This window comes from Didymella exigua (genome assembly GCF_010094145.1).
Source record: "Didymella exigua CBS 183.55 unplaced genomic scaffold M421scaffold_6, whole genome shotgun sequence".
In the NCBI taxonomy this organism is placed as follows: Eukaryota; Fungi; Ascomycota; class Dothideomycetes; order Pleosporales; family Didymellaceae; genus Didymella; species Didymella exigua.
In genome coordinates this window covers 1,096,540-1,120,263 of record NW_022984780.1, presented here as the reverse complement: position 1 = coordinate 1,120,263, position 23,724 = coordinate 1,096,540, and the positions used below count along the sequence as shown (strand labels likewise).

Below are 23,724 nucleotides of genomic sequence, written 5' to 3'. Positions count from 1 at the left end.
TTAACTGCGTAGATAATATATATCCAGCTTAAGCCAAGCCGGCTAAGCTAATGTAACCGGCTAGCTCTAGCTCTTCTTTAGCTTAAGAGTCTAGACCGTTACATCACCTCCCTTCTCTCCCGCTCGTCGGAAGAGGCACATAGGTAGATAATACAGCCTGCTATAAAAGAACGTCTTTTTTCGTTGTACGCAGGTTCTGCAGCAAGTAGTAAGTAATTGCTTGTCCCGTACATGGTGTTCACAATGCCAAGAAAAAGTGTCTGGCTCGGTGGTGTGTCTGGCTCGGTGGTGCTTTACGTTAGACTAAGAGTGCACTGACTCTATTCATATTGCTGAATGGTGAGGCTTTGCAGGCAGGTCGCCATGGATTTACCTAGTCTGAGCAATTGCATGACTAATGTCGCCAGCAGAGCTCCCTTACAAACGCGTCTCGTATATGCGTCTACAGGTGTCAAAGCAGAGGTCGTGGCGTGAGGACAGGCAAGGGTTAAGTCGTCTGGCTGTTCCGCTGCGGCTACCGGGCCATAATATTAGTGGGAACCCGGGGGAGAGGGTCTGCTGTTTCGTACGCAAGACGCACCAGTCGTAGCAGCTCGCTTCATCTTGTGCGACAAGGGGAGTAAGCCCAACCTTCTAAAAGCTGCGCACCCTGGCCGTCCTTACAGCGTTGCCCAGGAAAGAGCGAGGGGCTGCGCGGCATTTCGGCTTTCCCTCTCATCGGTAACGCGCCAAGTAACCAAGAGTTCTTCCACAGCACCTTTGCACCGTTTCAGCAGCACGCACCCACATTTTGACGCTGCATTCGGCACTCTTACCGGACTAGTCCGTCGTCCTGACAAGAAACTATTTGCAATCCGCTGCTCCGTCGAATGCGCGGCGAGGAGTCGCCAGCCAAGAGGGCCATGATAGCCTTCGTGGAGTGCCAGATAGAAAGGAGGCGACTTCCTGGTGAGAGAGGCGGTCGCAGTTGTCGCAATTCGGCAGCCTCCGCCTCCCCTTCTGCAACATGGCGTCGGTCGGGAGGTCATTTTCTCAAAAGCAACCCCAGCTGGTCGGCGATGGGCGCATTGCATCACCCTTCGAGTGCGACATGTCAGCCGCTCCACTGCCAAAGGATCCCCAGTCCTGGCTGCGCTTCCTCGCCAGCAGACTTCGCGCATGAAGCCGCGCCAGGGTACGGCGAACCGTGCAAGTGCTAAGAGCATCCCATCGCGTGGCCCCGCCCTGCTAGCCAGGACTGGCACAGGCCGATCATCAAAGCATGGGTTGGATTGATACCCTAACAACGTCGAGACCATCCGTGGGCACGCCTCGTTGCCGCCTGGCAAATCCTTATCTGGGTGCGGGTTGCTCTGCCCATGCTCATACCATCTGAACTTAAAGGTTCATCATGTCCTTCACTCGGATCCGTTCGTAAGATTCTGTGCAGATCGCCTACCTGGCTCCCTTGACACTCTCTGGACAGTCCTTCTCCAGGACTTCCTCCACCCTTCCTCCACTCTCTTAATTGTCACAGAGTTTTCTTAACATGGGTTTCGCTGAGAAGTCCAACCAAGCCATTGCGCGCTCCTTCGTGGGCAAGTACTTCCGTCTTGACGGCTCTGGTCACGCATGTCACCCTTCACATGAAGTCTGATGCACACACTGACAACACCCACAGCCCAAAGAACGCAAGGATGCACGCTTCTGGACCGAGTTCCGCGCGGGCCTCGCGACTTTCTTCGCCATGGCCTACATTATCTCTGTCAACTGTATGGTCTCCACTTGAAACTTGAAGAAGCATTGCTCATCATCTTCAGCTACCATCTTGGCTGACTCCGGCGGTACCTGCGTCTGCCCACCCGAGAGCATGTCTAACGTCTGCAATACCAACGACGAGTACCTCCTCTGCAAAGCAATCGTCAAGCGTGATCTTGTCACTGCCACTGCTGCCATCTCCGCCTTGACTTCCTTCTGCATGGGTCTCTTCGCCAACATGCCCATTGCCCTTGCTCCAGGAATGGGTCTGAACGCCTACTTTACCTTCACGGTTGTTGGTTTCCACGGTTCCGGTACGTCGAGTCACACAAATTGCCTTCTTCGTTTTTGTGTTACTTTTTGTGATACATGTCATTTCCTTGTAGTTTTGCTTCGTTACACGAAGTTCCTCTCTTGAAACGATTACTAATTACTTTTCAGGCATGGTTCCATACCAGGTTGCATTGACTGCTGTCTTTGTCGAAGGCTTCGTCTTCGTGGGCCTCACCATCCTCGGTATCCGTCAATGGCTTGCAAGGTATGTTAGTATCCGTGTTCTTCCATTTTCCCTTGGCGTCAGATTTTTGTGCGCCAGCATCACACCTAGGCGCGGTTCGGTTCCACTTGGACCCCATCGCAGGCCACATCGCCACACGTCATTCTCCACAGAAACAACGCTGATTTCGTTTTGTTCAGAGCTATCCCGGCTAGTATCAAGCTCGCAACAGGTGTCGGAATCGGACTTTATCTCACAATCATCGGCCTTACGTACTCCGCCGGTATTGGTCTCATCACTGGTGCCGTATCAACTCCCCTCGAACTTGCAGGATGTGAGGATCAGTTCAAGGACGATACCGGTGTTTGTCCGGGAGGCCACAAGATGCGCAACCCAACTCTGTGGATTGGTATCTTCTGTGGTGGTGTCCTGACCGTCATGCTCATGATGTACCGTGTCAAGGGCGCGATCATCTTCGGTATCTTGCTTGTTTCGATCATCTCCTGGCCCCGCCATACTGAAGTGACGTACTTCCCCTATACCAATCTCGGCAACGACTCGTTCGACTTTTTCAAGAAGGTCGTTACCTTCCACCCAATACAGAAGGTCCTTGTCGTCCAGGAATGGAATGTCTCGCAGTACGCCGGCCAGTTCGGTCTCGCTTTCATCACCTTCCTCTACGTCGATATCCTCGACTGCACAGGTACCATGTACTCCATGGCCCGCTACTGTGGAGCTATCGATGAACGCACTCAGGATTTCGAGAACTCTTCGATTGCCTACACCATCGACGCTATGGGTGTAACCATCGGTTCCCTTTTCGGGTGCTCTCCAGTCACGGCCTACATCGAGTCTGGTGCTGGTATCTCTGAGGGCGGCAAGACTGGCCTCACTGCGATGTTCACTGGTCTCTCGTTCTTCATCGCGATCTTCTTCGCACCGATCTTTGCCTCGATCCCTCCCTGGGCCACCGGATGTACGCTCGTCATCGTCGGTTCCCTCATGGCCCAGTCGGCCAAGGACATCAACTGGAAGTACATGGGCGACGCGATCCCCGCGTTCCTCACCATCGCCATCATGCCCTTTACCTACTCGATTGCCTACGGTCTCATCGCGGGTATCTGCTCGTACATCCTCATCAACATGCTCGTGTTCATCATCGAGAAGTCGTCCGGTGGCCGTGTGGTTCCCCCCAACAAGGATGAGAAGGAGCCATGGACATGGCGCATACCCGGTGGCTTCCTGCCTCCGTGGGTGCGGCGCATCGCGTCCGGCAAGAAGGACTTCTGGAAGCGGGACCCTGAGTCTGAGGGTATTGCTGCTGGCCAGGCCAGCGAGAACAGCTCGACGCACAACTCGGCTGAGAAGCACTATATTCAGGATAAGCAGGCGGATGGCGAGAAGGTCATGTAAGCGTGCGTTTCGTGAATATATTGGCCTGGTTGGCAAAAGTTGCACGCGCTGTACAGCCGCTACGGCGCTGGGTTTGCTGTATTGATAGCATAGCATCTGGTAATGCGTGGGCGCCATGTAGATACCCTCACTTTAACTTGACTTTGCAGCTATGATCAGTTTAATAAGCCTCTATTATGGCTGTTCCCCTCGCCAGATGCAACGCCGGCCAGGTGTCAATTTTAGGCGCAGAAACACCGGCGCTACTACTGGCGTACGCTACGAACCTTCAGGCGGACTCATCCGCTACCCGCGTTGCAGCAGCTGATAGCCGTGGGGCTGCCGTGTCGCCCATCCGCACCACGAAGCTCGCAGCCAAGACTGAGGTCAGAGCAAGAAGCACACTGGCCGGTGTCTGATGGTGTCGGTGCCAGCTTGTCAACACGCGCCGTCGGCATCGGCGGTGGCCTGAAAACTGAATGCAGCCGCACGATCTGCCATGGCAAACCGGAGCCTCGGCGCATGATGTAGGCAGGCCTCGGCCCACTCCATCCCGCCGCTGGACTTTTGCTTGGAGGGGCGGTTCCGCACGTTGACTCGACCTCCGACCTTGACGTCCACAGGCATTGAGCCGTGATAAGAGCAACCCCACCGACTCTACGAAGTACTCTTTCAGGTACTAATAAACAGACATATCGATTGACCATTATTGCAAGCCACAACTCGGTACTTATTGTCGAGACTACCGCGGACAGCTCCGGCATCGCACTACCAAGGCGTCGCGATTCTTTCTAAGCATTGCCAATCCACGACCAGCATTGCAACAGACGGGTAGAGCCATTCCGAGCACACCGAGGCATTACAAGAGAGGGAGGAGACTTTCTTGACGCAACAAAGAACGCAGCCACCACAGCAATGCCCGCCGAACTCAACGGGCGCCCCGCCAACGGCACAAACGGCGTCAACGGCCATACGGACGCGCTGTCGAACCCCACATCCGCTGATGCAGCATTCGCCTCAATACCGGACTGCGTCGCGGCCTTTGGTAGGACTCGAATCACGGCGCAATTGCACATGCGCACGTACTAACCACTCTCCACAGCCAACGGCGACTTCGTCATCGTCCTCGATTCGCCCGACCGCGAAAACGAGGGCGACCTCATCATCGCCGCCGAGTGCCTCAGCCCCGAAAAGGCAGCCTTCATGATCCGCTACTCCTCAGGCTACATCTGCGCGCCGCTGACCGTCAGCCGCGCCGCCGCCCTGCACCTGCCGCAGATGGTCGCCGATAACGCCGACCCGAACCGCACCGCGTACGCCATTTCGATCGACGCCAATGCCGACGCGATTTCCACGGGTATCAGCGCACACGATCGCTCTCTCACGTGCAGAATGCTTGCGGATCCGAACGCGAAGGCGAGCCAGTTCAGAAGGCCGGGACACATTCTACCGCTGCAGGCGCGAGATGGCGGCGTGCGGGTGCGCAGGGGCCATACCGAGGCCGCGGTTGATCTGTGCAGGTTGGCAGGGAAGCAGCCTGTGGGTGTCATCTGCGAGATGATCAACGATGGGGAGAGTGTAGAGGGGCGGCCGGAGCTGGTTGGGGGTGGTATGATGAGGACGGAGGATTGTCTGCGATTTGGGCACAAGTGGGGGATTAAGGTGTGCACGATTGAGGATCTGGTTGCTTGGATTGAGGAGAATGAAGGGAAGCTGCCCGTGCAGGCTGTTAATTACTAGGATGCGAGATTTCGGGTAGAAGGATTGGCAGGATGAGTGGGTGGGTGAGTGTAAGAACCCGTCTTCTCAAGATAATCGTATTGCGCGAGCGTTCCAATGCAACTCGAACAACTACCTTGACATTCACCCTTGCGAACCTCACTTGTGTAGTAATATCACCAATGCAGTTCTGCCGGCAATTGACATGTGATAGTCTAGTATTTCATCTTGCACGTGTTCAGGCGACAACGCTAACCCCACCGCGTGCTCCTTCGCGTCTCCCCAACACCTCACCACCTCTCGAATCAGCAGCACACGCCGCAGCTCAAGCCCACTCAAGCAAACCTTTAAGAACATCACACACGTCCAAAGCCACAATGTCCTCCCGCGACCCCCGCCGCACATCCACAGTCCACGCCTCAAAACGCACATCCCTCCTCCCCCGCCCGAGCTCCATCGCAATAGACCCCACGGCCCTGGTCGCGCAACACGCGCAGCTGACCGGCTCTTTCCCGATAACGATCGGTCCCGGGGCTGTGCTGCATCCGCACGCCCGCGTGAACAGTGCGGGGTGTGTAGTTGTACTCGGCGAGGGCGTTGTGCTGTTTGAGCGCGCGAGGGTTGGAGTGGAGGGGGAGCTGGGCAGGAGTGCAGGAGAAGACGTGGTGCTAGGGCGGAATGTGGTTGTGGAGACGGGCGCGGTTGTTGAGGGAAGGGAGGTTGGGGAAGGGAGCGTGGTTGAGGTTGGGGCTGTGGTCGGGAGGGGTGCTGTTGTTGGGAAGGTAAGTTTTCTTTCCGCTACGACCCAGCTGCGAGCGAGTTGTGCGAGTGAGAGAGAGAAAAAGATATTCTGACTGATAGTAGTACTGCACCGTCTCCGCCGCGTCTGTTGTGCCGCCGTATACTACGCTGCCGGATTTCACGGTTGTGTTTAGCGGCTCCCAGAAACGTGTCGATAAGACCCTTCAGCAACGCCCGGATATCCTCGAGCAGAAGATGGCGGTGCATCAGAAGCAGCTGGATATGTTCAGGAGGCTGATTGCGAACAATATCGCGAAGTGGACGGGCTGAGTGGTTCTCGATCGACCCAGCAGAAACTGAACGCAACACGAGGCTATGAAAGGCACAAAAGGTTGAGTAGATTCGAATGGGCGAAAAGAGCACAAAGGCAAGACAGAGCTCAAATCCGAACCACCCACATAGGCCTGGAACAAGTGTGGCCACCTCCCATCAATACGCGCTTTCCACTCCCATATAGGAGCCGATTGGGTTTTCACGACATTCTCCTTTCCCATCTTCTCGTCGTTGGTGCAAATATGTACGTACGGATTGTTGCCACCCCGTTCGGTCACACGCCCTCCATTCGCTCCTTCGCTCCTTCGCAGCGCTCGATACTTCGACGTGCTACGTGCACAGCGACACCAGAACTCAGTGCAGATCTTCCTTTCTGCTACCAGGCAGTCTGGAATCCGGAACCTTGACTGGAGCTCGACCCATCCGCGCACGCCTCGCAGAACACAGAGAATCTCCACGTTTTGGCGCAGTGGTTGTGATAGAGGCAGTCAACAGCATTTAGAGGACGATACGACGAACAATATTGTGCTAGGAGCTTTGCAGTAGTAGCTACAGCGTAAAATTCAGTAATTCGATCATAGTGTGCAACTACAATTGTCATAGAGGGAGTACTGTACTGTTACCCCTGCCCTCCTACAGATTACGCGCCGGAGACATCTGCATGTCTGCTTAGTCTCTTTGGCTTCCTGGGGATCACTGGACTACTGAAGGCCTTTGACGGGAAGGCGCAACCATCATGGCCATATGGAATCACGCTCAATTCCGCAGTCGCTGTTCTCTCGACTGTTACAAAGGCTCTACTGCTTGTACTGGCAGCAGCATGCACAGCGTGTCCAACGGGAGGAATACGGCTCAGGTTTTGAAGGATAAGACCGGCAACTTCACCGGAGACTTCGCTCCATGCTTCTTCAAATGTTCCCATTCCAGATAGGGCAGAAGGTGAACGAGAAAGACTCCCAGGGCAGTCTCCGCTTTGAAAGACTCTACAGCAAGCCTCAGGTCATCAGGCCGTCAATGCTCACTTTCATGTATCCGGTGGCTTAAATGCGCAGAAGTATGTACGCCCCAAGCACCGGACTCCGAAACAAGACTCATGAGCATACGCTGGGTAGCTTTTCATACTGCCGAGGACCATTATTCGCACGCCATGTTTTCGAAGAAAGAGCAAGCGCTGTGGAAGAGCAGGAAACTCAGCACAAGCGCGCAGGGAAGATATTTGTAGATGAGCCCAGCAGCGAAGTGTGTAGGACAAACGGGTTCCAATACAACAGCAGGACTTCTCCATGGTGAAAAAGCGTCCGTAAATTAGTAGTTGTGACAAAGGACATGAAGATGAACGCAATGGAGTTTTTGAGTGTTCAGCCTCACAAAGATATTGTGTACTGCTGTTTCTAGAGCATGCTGAGGGAATACGTTGCTTTTGAGTTCATGTGCTTTCACGGTAGGTGTTCTTGACTGAGGTGGCAGAAGCTGCGTAAAGGGGGAGAAAGAAGTCGGAAGGTGTATGACTATTTATATGTCTAATGGCCCTGACCTAAATCGTGATCTTGAGGCTGCTCGAATGTTGTAACCACGTGGCTTAGATCACATGATATCATATTGTAGCAGGTACTGCCTGGTGGGCAAGTGCGCTTACCTTAGAGCTAAGAGCTCCTGTAACAGAACATCACAACACGACAACAGATAGCAATACACTCGTTGATCATAGTCTCCGACCGACACTGCTCACGCAGTTACAAATGTGGACTAGTATTATGGACACATCCCGTCCAAGGCTGGAGGTAGTCAGTATAGTAAACTTACCTGGTCAAACAATTTCGCAGGTCGATTATTGGACTCAATGTGAAACGCAGCGACACTTGTTGGTTTTGCGCGTATAACTCATGCGGATTCGCAAGGTGGCTATTGATCAGGACATATAGAGAGCATTTGTTCGCTCTCTTTGGCTCTCAGCTTCACTGTCCAGACATCAACCTTCCAGCCTCGGCACCGCCTCCTGCAGCGCCCTCAGTCTCTCCTCATACACCAGCAACGCCTCCCTCAGCTTCTGTCTCCCCTGCCGCTGCCCCACGCTCATCTGCTGATCATCGGCCAGTAGTTCCTCCATGACCCTGACAAAGTTTAACAGCTCTGCCTTGATCTCATTGAGAAACCAATGCACGATAGACCTCAGCCTACTCTCCAAGTCTGTAACCACTGCATCCTCATAGCGGTCAACAATCGTGCCGCCACTCCATCCACTGGTCATCAAGTAGCGGTTTAGAGCTGCGACCTGCCGCGCGTACTTACCCCTGCCAGTCTTCCTGCCCACATTTTGGTAGACAGGGACCATGAGTGAGGCGACCAGGCAGCCGACATCCTCCTCAGTGGTGGCGAAGCGCTGGGTGGCATGCACAACTCGCTGGAGCTGGAACTCAAAGGAACCGCTCCTAGTGAAGATGACGTGTTCTAGCTTGCGCCACTCACGATGAAAACTGGCTTTGAACGGAGTCTGTCCGGTGGAGTTCTCGACCGTGGCGAAGACGTCGTTCATACAGTCATCGATTCTGGTTGACATCTGCTTCCAGCCGGAAGCGAGGCGTGCCGACGTGCTCTGTACAAAAGCTGCGACTGCGGACTCCATGCACTCTTGCAGCATTAGGTTCCAGTTGATGCGCTTGCCTCTCAACGCCTGTGCTCGACTATTGGCAATGAAGCCGCTTTCACGCAGAGCTTTGCTGAACGAAGCCACAAGCACTGGGCCAAGATCAGTCTGTTGCCACCCGGCGATGACATCCTTGATGGCCTCGACCTGCTGCTCAGCGTCCGGCTGGAAGGGCCAGATCCGTAGCGATGGTAGCAGCTGTGTGTTGGCGAGCTGCGCAAGGTCGGTATGCAACAAAGGAATCTGCTCTTTGGCAAGCTGCTCGCAGAAGGCCAAGTAGCCATTTTTGTCCTCAATTTTCTCCAGAATGCGAGTGCCGCTGTCGGAAATTTCAGCCATAACCAGGTGGATGTGGTTCCAGAGATACTCGTAGTTGCGAGCACCTGTCAGTCCGAGCAGGTAGCGCTTCCAAGCAGGGACGCGCGTGTCGCTCACATTCATGACTGGTGTGCGCAATCGAGACGGGTCCAGCCATTCCAGGTACTGTGCAACAGAGATTGCGAAGACCGCAATTTTATTGGGAGCTTCTGGGTCCAAAGACGCGTACTTGCTGACGATGTTCTCGCGTAGATGGTCTGCTCGCTCGCGGATCAAAGCATTCAAAGCCAACTCTTGCAGGAACGTCAGGTACGCGCGCTTGGTATTGACGTCCTGGATACTCTCTGCCTCAGCTTTGAAAGCTCGAATAGTAGCGTATGGCTCGTTTGTAGAGTCGCGTATACGATCATTCGCGTCTTGAGCTCCGCTCATGAAGATGGTCTGAGATCTGTCAGCACCTGCACAATTATAAACGATAATAACTCTTACGTCGACCTTATTGTATATAAGAATCGTATTATTGAATCCATGCGCTCGGATCGACTGCCTGATCAAGTCGTCAAGGTTTGCGTCTTCCAGGCCGCGCTCAGGCCGATCGCAGATAATCAGTTCAACATCAACATCTCTACGAATGGCGTTGGCCCTTGCAATACGATCTTGGTTTATATCGCGCAGGCCTTGGAAGATTAGTAGACGTAGGATCAATTTACAGAATAGATTTACCTGGTAGATCGATAAAGGTCAAGCCTGCGTTTAGCAGTGGGGCACCTGTCTTAATCACAAGGAAGTCGACAAACGGAGCCAAGCTGTCGGCTACAGTCCGAATCTGGTCGATATCGTGATCTTCAACCTGCGAGTAAGAAAGCTTGCGATCTTGGGTAGTGCCTGAGGATAAGATGCGTCGCTCGATAGCGTCAACGCAAGCCTGGAGCAGGTCGCCGTTACTGACTGTCTCTGCTACCAATAGAGATTGAAGGTGCGCAGTGACCTCCGTATTGCCTTTCGCGTCGAATGCAAAGTCAAAGAACTCTTCTGCAGTATGCGCGTAACGGCGACTCTCAGCATCTGTTGGGTCGCTGTCAGGATCAAATTGGTAGTCGTGATATCTCCTGATATGATCTTCGGTCATCGTTGCTATTGTCGCTGCATCAAAAAACTCGATGTCGATGTCGCTGCTCGTCGTATCTCCAGCTGCTTCAGGAAGGAACATGATCTTGGTAGGGTAGAGTGTGCATGAGCGTCCTTCTGCGGAACTCTTGGTAATTTTGGGGCGATTGAACAGGGCCTTGTACAAGAAGCTCTTTCCAACACCCGCTGGTCCGACAGTGGTGACAACTAGAGGTTTGGGAACTCCAATGTCTCGCCCTCGTTGTGTGACTTCCCGCTGGTTCTCCATCTCTGCATCGTCATCTTCGAAGCCTTTTAGGCTGATCCAGAGGTCTCGTAATGCTGCATCGATCTCGCTGTGAAGCGTGAGGACGTCGAGGCCGAAGTACGAATGATCAGGTACTGGCTCTTGCGTTGGATCGTAGGTCGCTCCAGTGACCTCCACTGCTGTGGAATTTTTCAGTCGATGTGCTTCGAATACTTGTGGGGATTTTATCGAGTGAACTTCGTCCTGCCTGCACTGTGTTAGCTGGCGTGCATGCCACGCTCGCGATGCCACATACCTTGTGACTGGCGCTGGAGATTCCTCAGGCACAAACAGGCTTTCCGACTGGTAGTTTTACATGGTGACCCCTCTCAAAAGATGGTGATCGTGTTGCCTTGACGCGTCGGGCGGTCTTGAGCACCCCGTGTTGTTAAGGAGGACACAGCTGAGCCAAATGCTGATAAGCGTGGTAGATTTTTGCGTAGGAGTTGAGAACCTACAGCACCGAGAGGATAAACGTTGATCTTGGGAGTCGGGGAAAGGTTTGTGTTGCCAGCTGTCGTGTTGAAGTAGGCGTCAATGTGACCCAAGTTGCGGTGACACACGGTCGAAGTGAAAGAAAAAGCGCTGCACCTTGGACAATGAGCCATGTTAAGCTGCTCTTGGGAGATGTGCCTAAACACCCAAGTAAACTCCAGGAAGGTAGCGTTGGTCAACAACTGTGAAGAAGAAGTGTTGTTAATGAGGCGACCGTGTCGTGGGAGAAAGATGCGACTTGCCGGCAGGTATTATCTGCACACGCAGTGATATTGCTCAAAGGGCCTAGACGTTCGCGTCTTCGTTGTGCAACTCGCGACCAGTCTGCAAGCGCTTAGAGACTCAACTGGCACAAATCAATCGTCCACTGCCTCCGGCACGGACTGAAGAACGTAACTCATGTCGCATTTCCTTCATCTTATCCTACCTGGTATCTCATGTCTATGCGCCACTACCAATACATTGCGAAAGCCAACACAGGTCTACACAACCACCACATTATCGCCTCCGCTCTCTTTGCTCGATGCGCCGCCCTCAGGTCTGCGCTCCTTTTCAGGACTAGACTGGCCTTCTACGTCCAGCCTGCCCACAATCTCATCATCGATACTACCCAAGCTCCCCTCGTCTGAGTCGCTCTCAATATCTTCAAACATCTTTGCGAAACGTTGGTGCCCCTCTCGTTCTTCTTGTTCTTGAGTCTTCTCGCTATCGTCGTCGTCGTCGTCGTCGTCGTCATCGCCGATTTTGCCTTCGAGTTCGGCCTTGCGTTGAGCGAGACGGAGAGCAAACTGTCGGCGCGCACGAGAAGGTGCTATTTGAAGCGGTGGTGGAATCTTTGCCTTGAAAATGTCAGCTGTGCACAATGCGGAAAGGACGAGCTGATGAGTGAGGCGGAGTTTGTGACAGAGAAAAGTGGAGACGTAAGGAGAGATCGTCACAAAGGAAACGCCTGCCGCGACGGATATTGCTACAGAAGTCATACACCCGGTTAGGGTCGTATGTACAGAAAGAATAGACGGCTCCAACACCCAGCATGCAAATGCCTCGTAGCTCATACCAAATAGCGCGCACAAGATGGACAGGAAAAGAAAAGAAACGCACCAAGCGCGCAAACATGATCGTGTTGAGTTGGCTCGGGTAGGGCTCGGACGGAGACGGGGTTATCGGTAGTCCATATCAGCATCGTCAAATGAGACTTCACCCACTTGATCGGAGTCGTCGACAGGCCCCTGTCGTTCCCTATTGGCATCATCGTCCTCCATATCTTCATCTTCTTCGTCACTCGAGTTAGTAAAGCCGCTGAGCAAGGAGCCACCACTGAAGGTGTACCCACCACCTCCGGTGTCACCTTGTTGAGCGAGGTCCATGCTGTCGAGACCGACGGCACCGTTATTGCCGATGCTGGCGTTCGAAAGGCCGCCGTCTCCACCGAAGCCAGATGCGGCGTTCACTGCGTTCAGCACAGCCTGCCTAGGGCCAACGCTCATGTCTGGTCGAACACCACCAAGGATTGCGTTGTCCCTCTCGCGAGTGTCTGAGAGAACGTGCTCAACGTAGTGTATCCATTCCTCGCTGTGAACCTTGTTGACAACCGCTTGCGACAGAATCTCTGTGGGATGTCTTTCGGTAAACTTGAGTACTTCCTCTGCGATCAGAGTGAGGTGGCCCATGTAGCCGAGCCTCATGTGGGTCTCTTGCTGAGCCTTGTCGCTGGCTTGTTGACCTTCAACGATCCTCTCGGTAATTCTCCCTGTCTGGAACAGATCGATAGCTAGCGATCGGTTGTAGCCATGCTCCATCTGGCCGTTAAACACTTGCTGTACAACATCGTACACAACATTGTGTAGGAAGTTGTTCCACGGGAACCGGAAGAAGAAGTCCTGTGCGCATTAGTGCATGCAAGAATATGTGACGACTGTGACTTACAAGAATGGTTGGCACAACCTTGTTCTCAACAAAGGTAATCTTGAGAAGGTCGCCGACGACAGGAGTTCCGTCGATGTCGAGCACGTACAGCTGGTCTTCAGCGTGCTCTCCGCCTCCAAATACGACCGAGCGCACACTCGATGTATCGTCAATAGGTGTTGCCTCGGCAGTGTCCTCTGATGCGGGTGCCGTGAACTTGGAAGTATCGACCTTGGTAGCCTCAGCGTTGCTATCGCGATTCTTACCCGCGAATAGTGGCGCAGGCTTCTCAACATCTTGCGGCGAGACTGGCTCTGGCTCTTCCAACGTCTGGTTTAATTGTTGGGTGAGGAGAGAAGGTGTGGTCTTTGTCTTAACCTCGTCCTTAGGCTCCTCGACAGCTTCGTCTCTGTCACCCATGACAGTATCATTGTCCAGGTCGAGGCCTCCAACCTTGGAAGTCAGCCCTGCCGAAGTCGGTGACTCTGCATCATCAGGCTTCGGTGGGGTCGCAGGAGTGGGCGATGCTGCGTCCTTGGGTGGTGTCAGTGGCTCGTCCACGAACTCGCCATCGCCTTCTCCCGTCTTATCAGCGGGCGACACCTTCGGATCTGTTTTGGGCGAACGCTCCAGGGGCTCGCCAATCTGCTCCTTTTCAGTAGCCTCGATAGAGGCAACTGCAACTTCTGGCGCAGTCACCTTCTCAAAGTCGTCTTCCGAGTTGTTCTGCACCTGTAGCGGTTTGATCTCATCGGGCGAGTCGACCGAAGGTGCGCGCGCGTGGTGGAAGCCTTGGCTATCAACACTGGTGGAGAAGTCGCCAAGGTTGCCAGCGTTGCCCGATGTCAGCTTGCCTTCAGCCTTGAGACGCTCACGCTCAGCATCCCTCCGCTTTACCTCAGCCTCACTGCCGCGTTCGTTGAGAAGAGCCATGTTACTGCAATGCAGCAATTCAGCCATGAGCTCGCAAGTCTTGAAACGGTCGAAACCTAGAGGCTCGATCTTCTCTCCAAAAGCTGTCTTCAGCTCCCGCTTCTTCATCGCCGTAGTTCCATCATTCTGCACAACGACTCTACTAGAGCTGTGTACCAATTCCATAAACTGTGGGATGTGGTTCGCGAACTGGCGTAGTAAGGTGCCCAGGTAAATGGGGTCCGAGTTCTTTGGCACGGGCCCAATCTGATTCTCCAAGTCATAGTCGGAGTTGTTTTTGCGGATAACCTCGATGATAATGCCCACGCCGACAGTCAATGGATTGCCGCCGCGCAGCATGTATTCGATCAGCTGCTTGAGGCATGCCTCGGAGACCAGCTGACGTGTAAGCTCGTTGGGCCCTATCACTGACTGGTCTTGTGTCGTGGCGTTTGCTGATATTGTGATGATAGCTTTCAGGAAGTCACCAGCCGATGTTTGTGTAGAGGTGGAGTGGTCGGGCCCGAGGAAAGCAATCAATCGGGGTACGAGGTCTTGCTGTTGCAGCCACTGTGCTTGTTAGCAGAGGAGCTGAAGCATTGTTGGGTGCACTCACATCCACGATGCCCTGACCGCCCTCGCTCTTCTCGAGACTGATGATCTTAAGCAACAAGTCCATGATGACGGGGCAGTCTACATGCTGGAGCATGTCTGTAACAACGTTGTCGAGCGACTTGAAGAAATCCAGCATCTCCTCCATCTTGCGATCCAGCAACGACTCGTTGACCTTTGTAAAGTATCCAGCCTGCACAGGGTCGAGTGTTGCAGGCTGCTTGATGTATGCCCAGAACTGCTTCAACGAGTCCTGGTTCTCCAGCACCGCCTCTGATATCGACCAGACCTCTGACGACAGAATCTCGCACGAGACGTACGCATACTTCATGCGCTGTCTTTCGTCCTTGCTCTCCTCTCCGTCGCCCGCGTCTGACTTGGCTGTGGACGCCGAGCGTGCGCGTCCAGCAACCTTGCCGAAGAAGCTTTGGCGGCTGGGACTACCGACCTCGCTCAGTCCTTCGGCAGGCGGCTCGCCCGGCGATTCGGCCAGTCTTTGGGCGGTGACATAGCGCAGCAGCCGTTCGAGAACGTTCTCGTCGCGCAGGTACTCGATGAGCTTCGAATTCTGCTGCTTCAGCTCCTGGATCAGGTCCGACTCGTCCAGCAGCTCCTCGACGGTGACGTCAGGCTTGTCGAGGATGCTGTCCAGCGTCGACAGCTGTGCATACCCGCCGAAGCGCCAGAACATGGCGGCTGTTGTGGTGGTGACTAACGAAGGCGGGGCAGGGAGTCGAGGGCGCGAGACTCGAGTGCAGCAAGAGGATTAGCGGGGCACTGGGTGTTGAGCGCTCATGGGACAGAAGGAGGGAAGCTGCACAATGGCCCTGTTAGCAGACGCACCGTGTCAGACAGCAGATGCGCGTGGACGTGGATGCAGGGCTCCAAGGCTGGAGCTTGGGCGCGAGCGCAGATGCACACATACCTGCGGGGGAAGGGAATATGCGAGCAAAAGCGAGGCACAACTCAGATTGAACACCAGTCCATGCACGGGAACGAGGGGGTATCGCAGGCTCCGATATGATTTTATGTTACAACAGTGGGTGGAGGTGAATGGACCCTTCATTCCCGGCAGAGCGACCTGCTGTGTTGTGGAGACATGGGTTCAGCGGTTCACAAGCGTGGCGCAGATCGGGGAGGTGCAGCAGCCTCGACCTGGATGCGCCAGAGGGATGCAGTAGCCTCAGGGGCACGATCAGATGGCCCATGGCCCGGTCAGCAGATTGTAATCGTCTTCAAATTTGGGATTTTTGTATGCATGTCTTATCAACTCTGGCTGTCAAGATGGAAACCCACGTGATCGATGACGCTGCTGCTGCTGCTGCCGCCGCGTTTCGTGGGAAGCTCCAGCCACCGGCCTGGTCGCGACTGCCTTGGGCACTTGCGCACCAACCCCACCAAACAGACTGCACAAACAACAACGCCTCCACGAGACACCTAGAGCCCTTTCCACCCCAGATACGTGATCGCCTCGTCGCCGCACATCCATCATGAACCGTCTTTTTGGAGCAAAGAGCACGGCGCCCAAGCCAACGCTCAACAGCGCCATCTCCAACGTAGGCCCACCAAGCGTACAAGTTGGCCGCAAATGTTAACGTTGTGCAGGTCGACACACGGATAGAGAGTCTCGATGTGAAGCTTGCTAAGCTCAACGCTGAACTGTCGGCCTACCAGCAGAAGCTTGCAAAGATGCGCGACGGCCCCGGCAAGACGGCCATCAAGCAAAAGGCGCTGAAGGTGCTCCAGCAGCGCAAGATGTACGAGTCACAGCGCGACCAGCTACAGTCACAGTCGTGGAACATGGAGCAAGCCGGGATGATGCAGGATAATCTCAAGAACACGATGACGACCATCGACGCTATGAAGACGACGACGAAGGAGCTCCGGAAGCAGTATGGCAAGGTCAACATCGACAAGATCGAGAAGCTGCAGGACGAGATGGCTGATCTTATGGACATGGGAAACGACATTCAAGACGCCATCAGCCGCAGCTACGACGTGCCTGAGGATGTGGACGAGTCGGAGCTGGACGCAGAACTGGAAGCACTCGGCGACGAGGTCGACTTTGAGGGCATTGGCGAGTCGTCGAGCGTGCCTGGGTTCCTGACTGAGGATACCGCACCGCCGACGTTCATCGACGAGGCACCAGAGTCGAAGGTCAAGGAGGCTGCGGGATGAACGAGTGTTGGATTAATCGGCCACATCCTACTAACCTGCTGGTGGAACGTGAGGGTTAGATTATTCCACCACATTTACTAACGCGCGAGCGGGGCGGGCCAGCAGTGGCATAGGGTTTGTCGTCGGTGATGAGCTTGAGTCCGTTGATGGTCTCACTTTTCGTCGCCAAACGCGTCGAGACGGTGTTTGTGCTCTGCAGTGTTTAGCGGCTCATAGCTGGAGGCTGTGCCCGTGGGTGGGTGTTCAGGGACAAGCGGGTTCGCCATGGTGGTAGTGTCGTGATTGGCACTGTCGTGGTTATGGGGACGGTGGGTGAGGAAGCCGAAGCTGGGTGCAGTCGGGAAGAAGTTCTACTGGGAAGTGAAGGATCGGGCAGGCAGAGGTTGTCTTGGGGGGGGATGTTATAGCAAAGGTCCTCTTGGGGGGGAGGGGGGGCGGTGGAGCATGTTATACCAGAGACCGTGTGCACCACAAACATGGTTCCAGTCCTGAGTTTCACAGCACATTCAAGTAAATTTAACGGCACGTCTTGAACAAGGTGTTGGTGAAGATTGCTCGAAGAAGGTAACCTAGAAGGTTCAAACACACGCTTCCAATCCCAAATTTTATACAGACTCGACGGTACTCTTACACTCTACATGGCACAGGTCAGCCTCGCTTGCGCGGCGGCGGTGTCCAGGGTTTTGGCTGCCATTCGTCTCTCGACGCCGACGGCGGTGTCAAGGGCTTTGGCTGCCCGTCGTCTCTCGACGGCGGCGTGGGTGACGGCAGGTGCTGGTCAGGGTTGGGGTGCACGAGGCCGCTCTTGGGGTCCCTGCTCTCCAGCACGGGCATGGGCTGCTGCTTGTCCGGGGCGTCGAGGGCGCTCGGCTTGGCGGCCCAGCGCTCGTCTGCACGGGCGGCGAGCATCTTGATGTTCAGCTGGCGCTGGACGTCAGCCTGCTGCTCTGCCAGCGAGGGCGGCTCGAAGCGCGTGTGGCGCAGCCACTGCATCCAGCCGGGCGAGACGTTGACGTCGCCGTAGTGGGTCGAGCGGGCGTACTTTGCGATGCGGCGGTTGCGCAGCGAGTGCAGAGCGTCCTTGAACTCCCAGAACGTGTTGCCCTGGAGGTCGAAGCCTGGCGGGCGCGGTTAGTGTGTGGCGTGCATTGGATTTTGTGTGTGTATGTGTGTGTATGTGTGTGTGTGTGTGTGTGTGTATGTGTGTGTGTGTATGTGTGTATGTGTGTGAGAGTGTATGAGTGTGTATGTGTATGAGTGTGTGTGTGTGAGTGTGTATGTGTGTGAGAGTGTATGTGTGTGAGAGTGTATGTGTGTGAGAGTGTATGTGTGTGAGTGTGTATGTGTGTGTATATGTGTGTATATGTTCGTAGACGCACCCACCAGCCACCGCTTGCGCCAGGGGAAGCGCAGCATCTTCCACTCGTACCATGCCTTGGTGAAGGGCCCCGGTGCTTTGGCCATGGGGGGTGTCGCGGTGCGCGGAATGGTGATGAATCGAGACGGATATGTAGATGCCGCGCATGACGTGTGGCTGTCCACGCGCGGCTGGCACCAGGCGTCCCCCACCTGCCCGGGGCTGCCGACGTGGACACCAACACACGACCAGGCTCGGAGTACTGTGATTCACGGCCAAAACAGATTCCTGCGATTCACGCAAACATGGCGTCGGTCACCAGCCTCGACCAGGACATGAAGAACCTGCGCATGGGCCGATACACGCCGCAGGCCGCCAACGAGGTGCGCGCGTGGATCGAGGCCTCGCTGGGCGAGCGGCTGCCCGCGGGCGACCTGCTGGACGCGCTGAAGGACGGGACGGTGCTGTGCAGGTAGAGACGCCCCCGCCTGCGTGTGGTCGTCGGCCGGGTCGGGATGCGCTGACACGGCCAGGCTCGTCAACATGGCCGTCCCGACGCCCGTCCGCTTCAAGCAGTCGGCCATGCCCTTCATCCAGATGGAGAACATTGCCCACTTCCTCCGGGCCTGCGAGCTGCCGCCGCTGCACATGCCCGCCCACGACCGCTTCCTGACCGTCGACCTCTACGAGAGCAAAGACCCGGCCCAGGTCCTGCAGTGCCTGGCCGCCTTCTCGCGCGCCGCCAACGCCCTCGACCCGGCCCGCTTCCCGACGAGCATCGGCCCCAAGCGCGGCGGCGGCAGCGCCATGAGCCCGACGACGCCCTCGCGGCCCGACTTCGCCCGCAGCCACGGCTCGTCGACGTTCAACCCGATGAAGCCCCCGCTGGATAAGCCGAAGCCGCTCAGCCCCTCGCGCACCGGCGGCAGCACCGCCTCGCGGAACTCGGCACGGAACTCGAGCAGCGTGCCCGGCTCGCCGCCGGGCGGCGTCAGCAGCTGGAGCAAGAAGGCGGACCAGGGCGTCACGTCGCCGGCCTGGAACATCCACCAGTACGGCTACATGGGCGGCGCGAGCCAGGGCAACCAGGGCATTGCCTTCGGCGCGCGGCGCCAGATCACCACCGCGGGGCCCCATGTGCCGAGCATGGCCGAGAAGGAGCGCAAGCGGCGCGACAAGGCCGACGAGGACGAGCGCCTGCAGCTCGCCGCCGACGAGGCCGAGAAGCACCGCCGCGTCGAGCGCGAGGCCGAGGACGAGCGCCACCGCGCCGAAGAGGAGCGCCTGTGGGAAGAGGAGTCGCGCAAGCAGCGCGAGGCCAAAGAGCAGCGTCTCGCGCAGCAGAAGCGCGAATGGGAAGAGCAAGAGCGCCAGTGGAGGACGCAAGAAGAGGCGCGCCAGAAAGAAGAGCAGCTCGCCCAGGACGCCGCCGAGAAGGAGGCCCGCCGCAAGCGCGCCGGCAGCGCCGCCAAACTACGCGGCCAGTACCTCTCGCAGTACCAAGCCGAGCACGACCCGGGCCAGTCCGACGACCAGCACGACCGCATCGCCGAACTCGAGCGCCAGCTCGAGGAAGCAAAGGAGCGCGAACGCCAGTACCAGGCCGAGCGCGAAACGCGCAAGCAGCGCACGCGCTCCAAGTCCCGCCCCCGCGAGCGCTCAAAGAGCCGCTCTCGCCCTGCGCCGCCCCCGCGCGCCCCGTCGCCGCAAGAGAGCAACGTCTCCTGGGCCCAGGCAGACGACCGCGCCTACCTGCGCGACGCATGGGAGGCGAACCAAGCACAGCCTGCGCGCCCCATGCACACCCCCGAGCCCGCCCTCTCGTCGTCGACGAGCTCCAGGCCCTTGCCCGAACCCACCTCGCCGCGCCCCCTGCCCGATCCCGCCGCGTACCTACGCTCGTCCCAGGGCGCCGGCCATCCCGCCGCACAGAGTAGAACAGAGCGCTTCCTCTCCTCCAACCCGCCCCCCCTTGCTGCCAAACCAACCACCTACGCGCCCCAGGAATCCACATCCACCAACGAACAGCGCGCCGAAGACGCGCGCCGCACAGCCAACCAGCAGGCCACCAAGGACCGCGGCTGGGCCTCCAAGTCGCTGCTCGAGCGCGAGATGGAGCGCGAGCGCGAGCGCCAGAAGGAGTGGGAGCAGAGCCAGCGCGAGCTCGCCGACGCCGCCAAGGATCTGAACGCCGGCACCGGCGAGGGCCAGAGCTGGGACGTCAACCAGTACGGCTACATGGGGGGTGATAGCCAGAACCGGGGGGGCATTAGTTTTGGCGGGAAGAGACAGATTCTGGGTCCGCGGCCGTTTGGGCCGCGGTAGTCATGGAAGATTGGGCATGTTGAGGATCGGATTCACACAGGCTGGTATTATCAGTCGGTGTATGTGGCTGCCAGAACCCGCGATGGGAACCTTCATGGAGAGCAGACAGAGCAGGCGATAAGCAGCAGAGTAACCGGGCCTGAATACTGATTTATCAAGAACCATCGCATCCCAGACCGAGCATCACGTGCAGTCGCGCCCCAAGGCGAAAGGCCTTGCCGCATCCGGCTAGCTCGTGGCCCGACCTCGCACGCGTCTTGCCATCACATCACCATCACTCCTCTACCCCAGACGATGTCCGTCATGCCTCGATAATCCAGAGTGCGAGCAAGCCCGAATCAATTGCCCGAATCAATTGCCTGAATCAAATGCCTGAATCAAATGCCTGAATCAAATGCCTGAATTGCCTGAATTCCTCTCCAATGTATTCTCACGATGGATAGTCTCACGCTGGACACCCTCACAATGGGTCGTGACCTCTCCGGAATCGCCACTCGATACGCGTGAATAGACTGCGTGTCAGGATGTTCCCAGCCGCGCCACGCACGAAGTGAAAGTAATGCACCCCCTCAGCACATAAACAGAACCAAATCGACTTTCACGCTCCGCACCCTTCTCCATCCGCAACATCTACCTCCAACTCCACTACCCACAGCTCAGTCAACATGAAGCTCCACGTCCCGCTCAAGCCCAGATCAACCACCGTCCTGTCCAAAACAGAGCGAAGGAAGAAGAACATCATGCCCAGACTCGTCGAGCTCACTGACGAGCAAGCCGCAAAGTACAACATCGGCGCTGCCAATGGTGCGGTGAAGAAGAAATAGACTGGCCCGGATCCGAGGGATGTCATGCGTGAGCTTTTCATGCCTGTGAGTGAGAGCGTGCACTGATGGATGTAGGCGAGAAGGCGACCAAGAAGAGAAAGGGGAAGGGGAAGAGCGGGACTGTGTTCTAGGCGGTCTGGTCAAGCGAAGGTTTGAAGGAGGGGATAGCGGGTCGCTTTCGTGTGCACGTGGAGGCGTTCTGATGTGGGCGTGCCAGTCATCTTTTGGACATAGACATCAGTGCGCGCGCTGACCTCACCTTCACTTCATCGGTGGACATTGGAATGCTATAATACTAAGCGAGCACTAGCCCATAAACAAGCCTTAACATTTGCTTCTCTCATAAGCTTCCTTCTCGAACACTTCTCCATATCTCTAATGCCATGTCCAACTGTGCCCCGCACACATTCACCCTCCCCATCCGCGAGCGCGTCTCCGGATGCCCACCTCCAATGTCCGGTAAGCACGTAGACGGCTGCGACCATGACGTTGGCTTCCACGACGGCCTGCACGAGCTGTACGACTGCGCCAGATTCAACACACCCGCAAAGGTCGTCGTCCCCAGTAAAAACGATCTCATCTCTGTTTCCGGGCAAGATCCAAACTCAGGTATCGACGCCTCGCATGCTGCACAGTTCATCGACAAGTCGCGACCAAAATTCAATGAGCTCGATGAGGTCCACTCACGAGGGAAAAATGGGGACGAGGGCAGCATCGAGGTGATGAATGTCGCTATCAGTTCGCCTGCCGATCGGAGAAAGCCTCGCACAGACACGCCACCACTTCGGTCTACGTCGCCTTGCCCTGGGTGCATGTACAATACCACAACAGAGTCCATCTTTGACGATGCAAAGACGCGGGCGGGAGAAGTAGACTTTGGAGACGATACGCATATGCAGACCGCCGGAGGTCGACAATACTGGAAGTCGAAGACAAAGCAGACTCGTTTGTTCAAAGTGAAGATGAAGATTGCGGGAGCGTTTCGTATATTTGCAAGGAGACTTCCATCGTGGGATCGCGGACAGCGCAAAAAGTGATGGGTATTGTCAAGGACAAAAGGAAGTCTGTATTCCGAGCAAAGAGCGTAATGTAAGGCACAAAGGACAGTTTTCCGCATCCAGCTTTGACGATGATACCTCATGGGAGTATTATGGTCCATAAACTTCTCTGAAGCAAGCAAGCACACTGCTTGAAACGTAGCAAGCCCACCCAATCATTAATGAAAGAAACCACAACCATCCACTCACCGTAACCTTCCTGCTCGCGCAAGCATCTCCAAGATCCAAGATGATCAAGATCACTGTCGAGAATCCAAACACTGGAATCCCCAATCACCGCACTCCGTCCCCAATGGCCCTTCTACCGACAATGAGCCGCCCTTGTCATCGGGATCCTCCCGGTCCAAGTCCCCTCAGGGACATGGAGATGTACTCTTTAGATTCAGGCAGTGAGTCCCCGTCCTCTGAATACAGCAGTCCAGTCGTCAGCCGCTATGGGCACCGCTCCGTGTCCGAAGCAAACGGAAGAGGCAACGCCCGCTTCAGGGAGAACCTGCCACCTTCTCGCGGCAGCAACGATGCAATCAGGCCCGTTGACCAGGCACCGACACACAACGATGAAGTGTCAGGAGAACCTATGGAAATGGGATATCAACGCATGCCATGGGGTGGTGTTTGCTTCGGGACTTGCGGCGGAACGCCTTGCCTGCCAGGTGTAAGGGCAAATTGTCAAGGGCGTTATTTCCCGCCTCGACTACGCCGTCGCTTGACCAAATCGCACCTAAGATCGGACCTGAACGATTACAAGGGGCCGCACTTTGTTGACATATATGTCGCCAGGGAGGAGGCTAGGGCATGCGTTGTCGAAGATTCAGGTAGCCAGACATGCTGGACCTCCAGGAAGCGCAGAGCGAAAGCCTGGTTGATCAAATTGGGGTGGCGTAGTAAATCGAAAAAATACGCGAACTTCCTGAGTGTTGGAAACCTAGTGGTGTGAAGACATTGCAGTATTGAGGTTCATGGGCTGCGGTGGTGTGCCCATCAATGTCCAGCGTCGAAGGTCCCTAGTAGGAGTAGAATGCGTTGAATGCAAAAGAGAGAGTCGCCTGGGCAAATCAAAAGAAACAGAAAATCCTCAAAAAAAGTCAACTCATTAGCTGAGACTGGTTTCGATCCAGTGTCCTCCGGGTTATGAGCCCGGCGCGCTTCCGCTGCGCCACTCAGCTTTTGTGAGTTAGTGACCAATATTGAGAACTACAATGTACATAGCTCCAATATGGCATCCTGATCAGTTGAGTCTTCACTTTGAATCGATCTCTTTCTG

General features: G+C 55.8%; 12 protein-coding genes and 1 non-coding gene across 13 annotated transcripts; 6 read left to right on the top strand and 7 right to left on the bottom strand.

Annotated features, from left to right (window-relative positions):
• Nucleotides 1-624: 624 nt before the first annotated feature.
• On the bottom strand, nt 625-1,633 carry M421DRAFT_347535 (uncharacterized protein). Its single transcript, XM_033589548.1, has one exon. The coding sequence runs from the start codon at nt 1,296-1,298 to the stop codon at nt 660-662; it is 639 nt and encodes a 212-aa protein (XP_033451699.1). The 5' UTR covers nt 1,299-1,633; the 3' UTR covers nt 625-659.
• On the top strand, nt 1,529-3,646 carry M421DRAFT_99282 (purine transporter; the record flags this gene model as incomplete). The annotated part of the gene is made up of 5 exons (XM_033598733.1): nt 1,529-1,609; nt 1,661-1,751; nt 1,800-2,051; nt 2,179-2,275; nt 2,434-3,646. 5 exons carry the CDS (start codon nt 1,529-1,531, stop codon nt 3,644-3,646), a joined length of 1,734 nt encoding a protein of 577 aa, XP_033451698.1.
• Nucleotides 3,647-3,843: 197 nt separating this feature from the next.
• On the bottom strand, nt 3,844-4,699 carry M421DRAFT_347553 (uncharacterized protein). The gene has a single exon (XM_033589549.1). The coding sequence runs from the start codon at nt 4,387-4,389 to the stop codon at nt 3,925-3,927; it is 465 nt and encodes a 154-aa protein (XP_033451697.1). The 5' UTR covers nt 4,390-4,699; the 3' UTR covers nt 3,844-3,924.
• On the top strand, nt 4,541-5,365 carry M421DRAFT_56886 (riboflavin biosynthesis protein ribAB; the record flags this gene model as incomplete). The annotated part of the gene is made up of 2 exons (XM_033595449.1): nt 4,541-4,670; nt 4,728-5,365. 2 exons carry the CDS (start codon nt 4,541-4,543, stop codon nt 5,363-5,365), a joined length of 768 nt encoding a protein of 255 aa, XP_033451696.1.
• A 356-nt stretch (nt 5,366-5,721) lies between these two features.
• On the top strand, nt 5,722-6,415 carry M421DRAFT_99280 (trimeric LpxA-like protein; the record flags this gene model as incomplete). The annotated part of the gene is made up of 2 exons (XM_033598732.1): nt 5,722-6,126; nt 6,209-6,415. 2 exons carry the CDS (start codon nt 5,722-5,724, stop codon nt 6,413-6,415), a joined length of 612 nt encoding a protein of 203 aa, XP_033451695.1.
• A 5,356-nt stretch (nt 6,416-11,771) lies between these two features.
• On the bottom strand, nt 11,772-12,269 carry M421DRAFT_56603 (uncharacterized protein; the record flags this gene model as incomplete). The annotated part of the gene is made up of 1 exon (XM_033595420.1): nt 11,772-12,269. One exon carries the CDS (start codon nt 12,267-12,269, stop codon nt 11,772-11,774), a length of 498 nt encoding a protein of 165 aa, XP_033451694.1.
• Nucleotides 12,270-12,449: 180 nt separating this feature from the next.
• Nucleotides 12,450-15,409, bottom strand: M421DRAFT_56321 (extragenic suppressor of kinetochore protein 1; the record flags this gene model as incomplete). Its single annotated transcript, XM_033595390.1, has 3 exons — nt 12,450-13,169; nt 13,216-14,676; nt 14,723-15,409. The coding sequence occupies 3 exons, from the start codon at nt 15,407-15,409 to the stop codon at nt 12,450-12,452; spliced, it is 2,868 nt and encodes a 955-aa protein (XP_033451693.1).
• Nucleotides 15,410-16,208: 799 nt separating this feature from the next.
• On the top strand, nt 16,209-16,896 carry M421DRAFT_2937 (charged multivesicular body protein 5; the record flags this gene model as incomplete). Its single annotated transcript, XM_033589047.1, has 2 exons — nt 16,209-16,274; nt 16,324-16,896. 2 exons carry the CDS (start codon nt 16,209-16,211, stop codon nt 16,894-16,896), a joined length of 639 nt encoding a protein of 212 aa, XP_033451692.1.
• Nucleotides 16,897-17,544: 648 nt separating this feature from the next.
• M421DRAFT_90488 (uncharacterized protein) lies at nt 17,545-18,360 on the bottom strand (the record flags this gene model as incomplete). The annotated part of the gene is made up of 2 exons (XM_033597864.1): nt 17,545-18,014; nt 18,276-18,360. The coding sequence occupies 2 exons, from the start codon at nt 18,358-18,360 to the stop codon at nt 17,545-17,547; spliced, it is 555 nt and encodes a 184-aa protein (XP_033451691.1).
• An 87-nt stretch (nt 18,361-18,447) lies between these two features.
• On the top strand, nt 18,448-21,037 carry M421DRAFT_418078 (uncharacterized protein). Its single transcript, XM_033591670.1, has one exon. The coding sequence runs from the start codon at nt 18,797-18,799 to the stop codon at nt 20,576-20,578; it is 1,782 nt and encodes a 593-aa protein (XP_033451690.1). The 5' UTR covers nt 18,448-18,796; the 3' UTR covers nt 20,579-21,037.
• Nucleotides 21,038-21,785: 748 nt separating this feature from the next.
• M421DRAFT_409116 (uncharacterized protein) lies at nt 21,786-22,564 on the bottom strand (the record flags this gene model as incomplete). Its single annotated transcript, XM_033590365.1, has 1 exon — nt 21,786-22,564. A coding segment is annotated over one exon (776 nt), but the record flags the coding sequence as incomplete, so codon positions are not given.
• Nucleotides 22,456-23,625, top strand: M421DRAFT_418077 (uncharacterized protein). Its single transcript, XM_033591669.1, has one exon. The coding sequence runs from the start codon at nt 22,690-22,692 to the stop codon at nt 23,395-23,397; it is 708 nt and encodes a 235-aa protein (XP_033451688.1). The 5' UTR covers nt 22,456-22,689; the 3' UTR covers nt 23,398-23,625.
• On the bottom strand, nt 23,555-23,626 carry M421DRAFT_t34. Its single transcript has one exon. It is a non-coding gene; the product is annotated as a tRNA-Met (tRNA).
• Between the last annotated feature and the right edge of the window lie 98 nt (nt 23,627-23,724).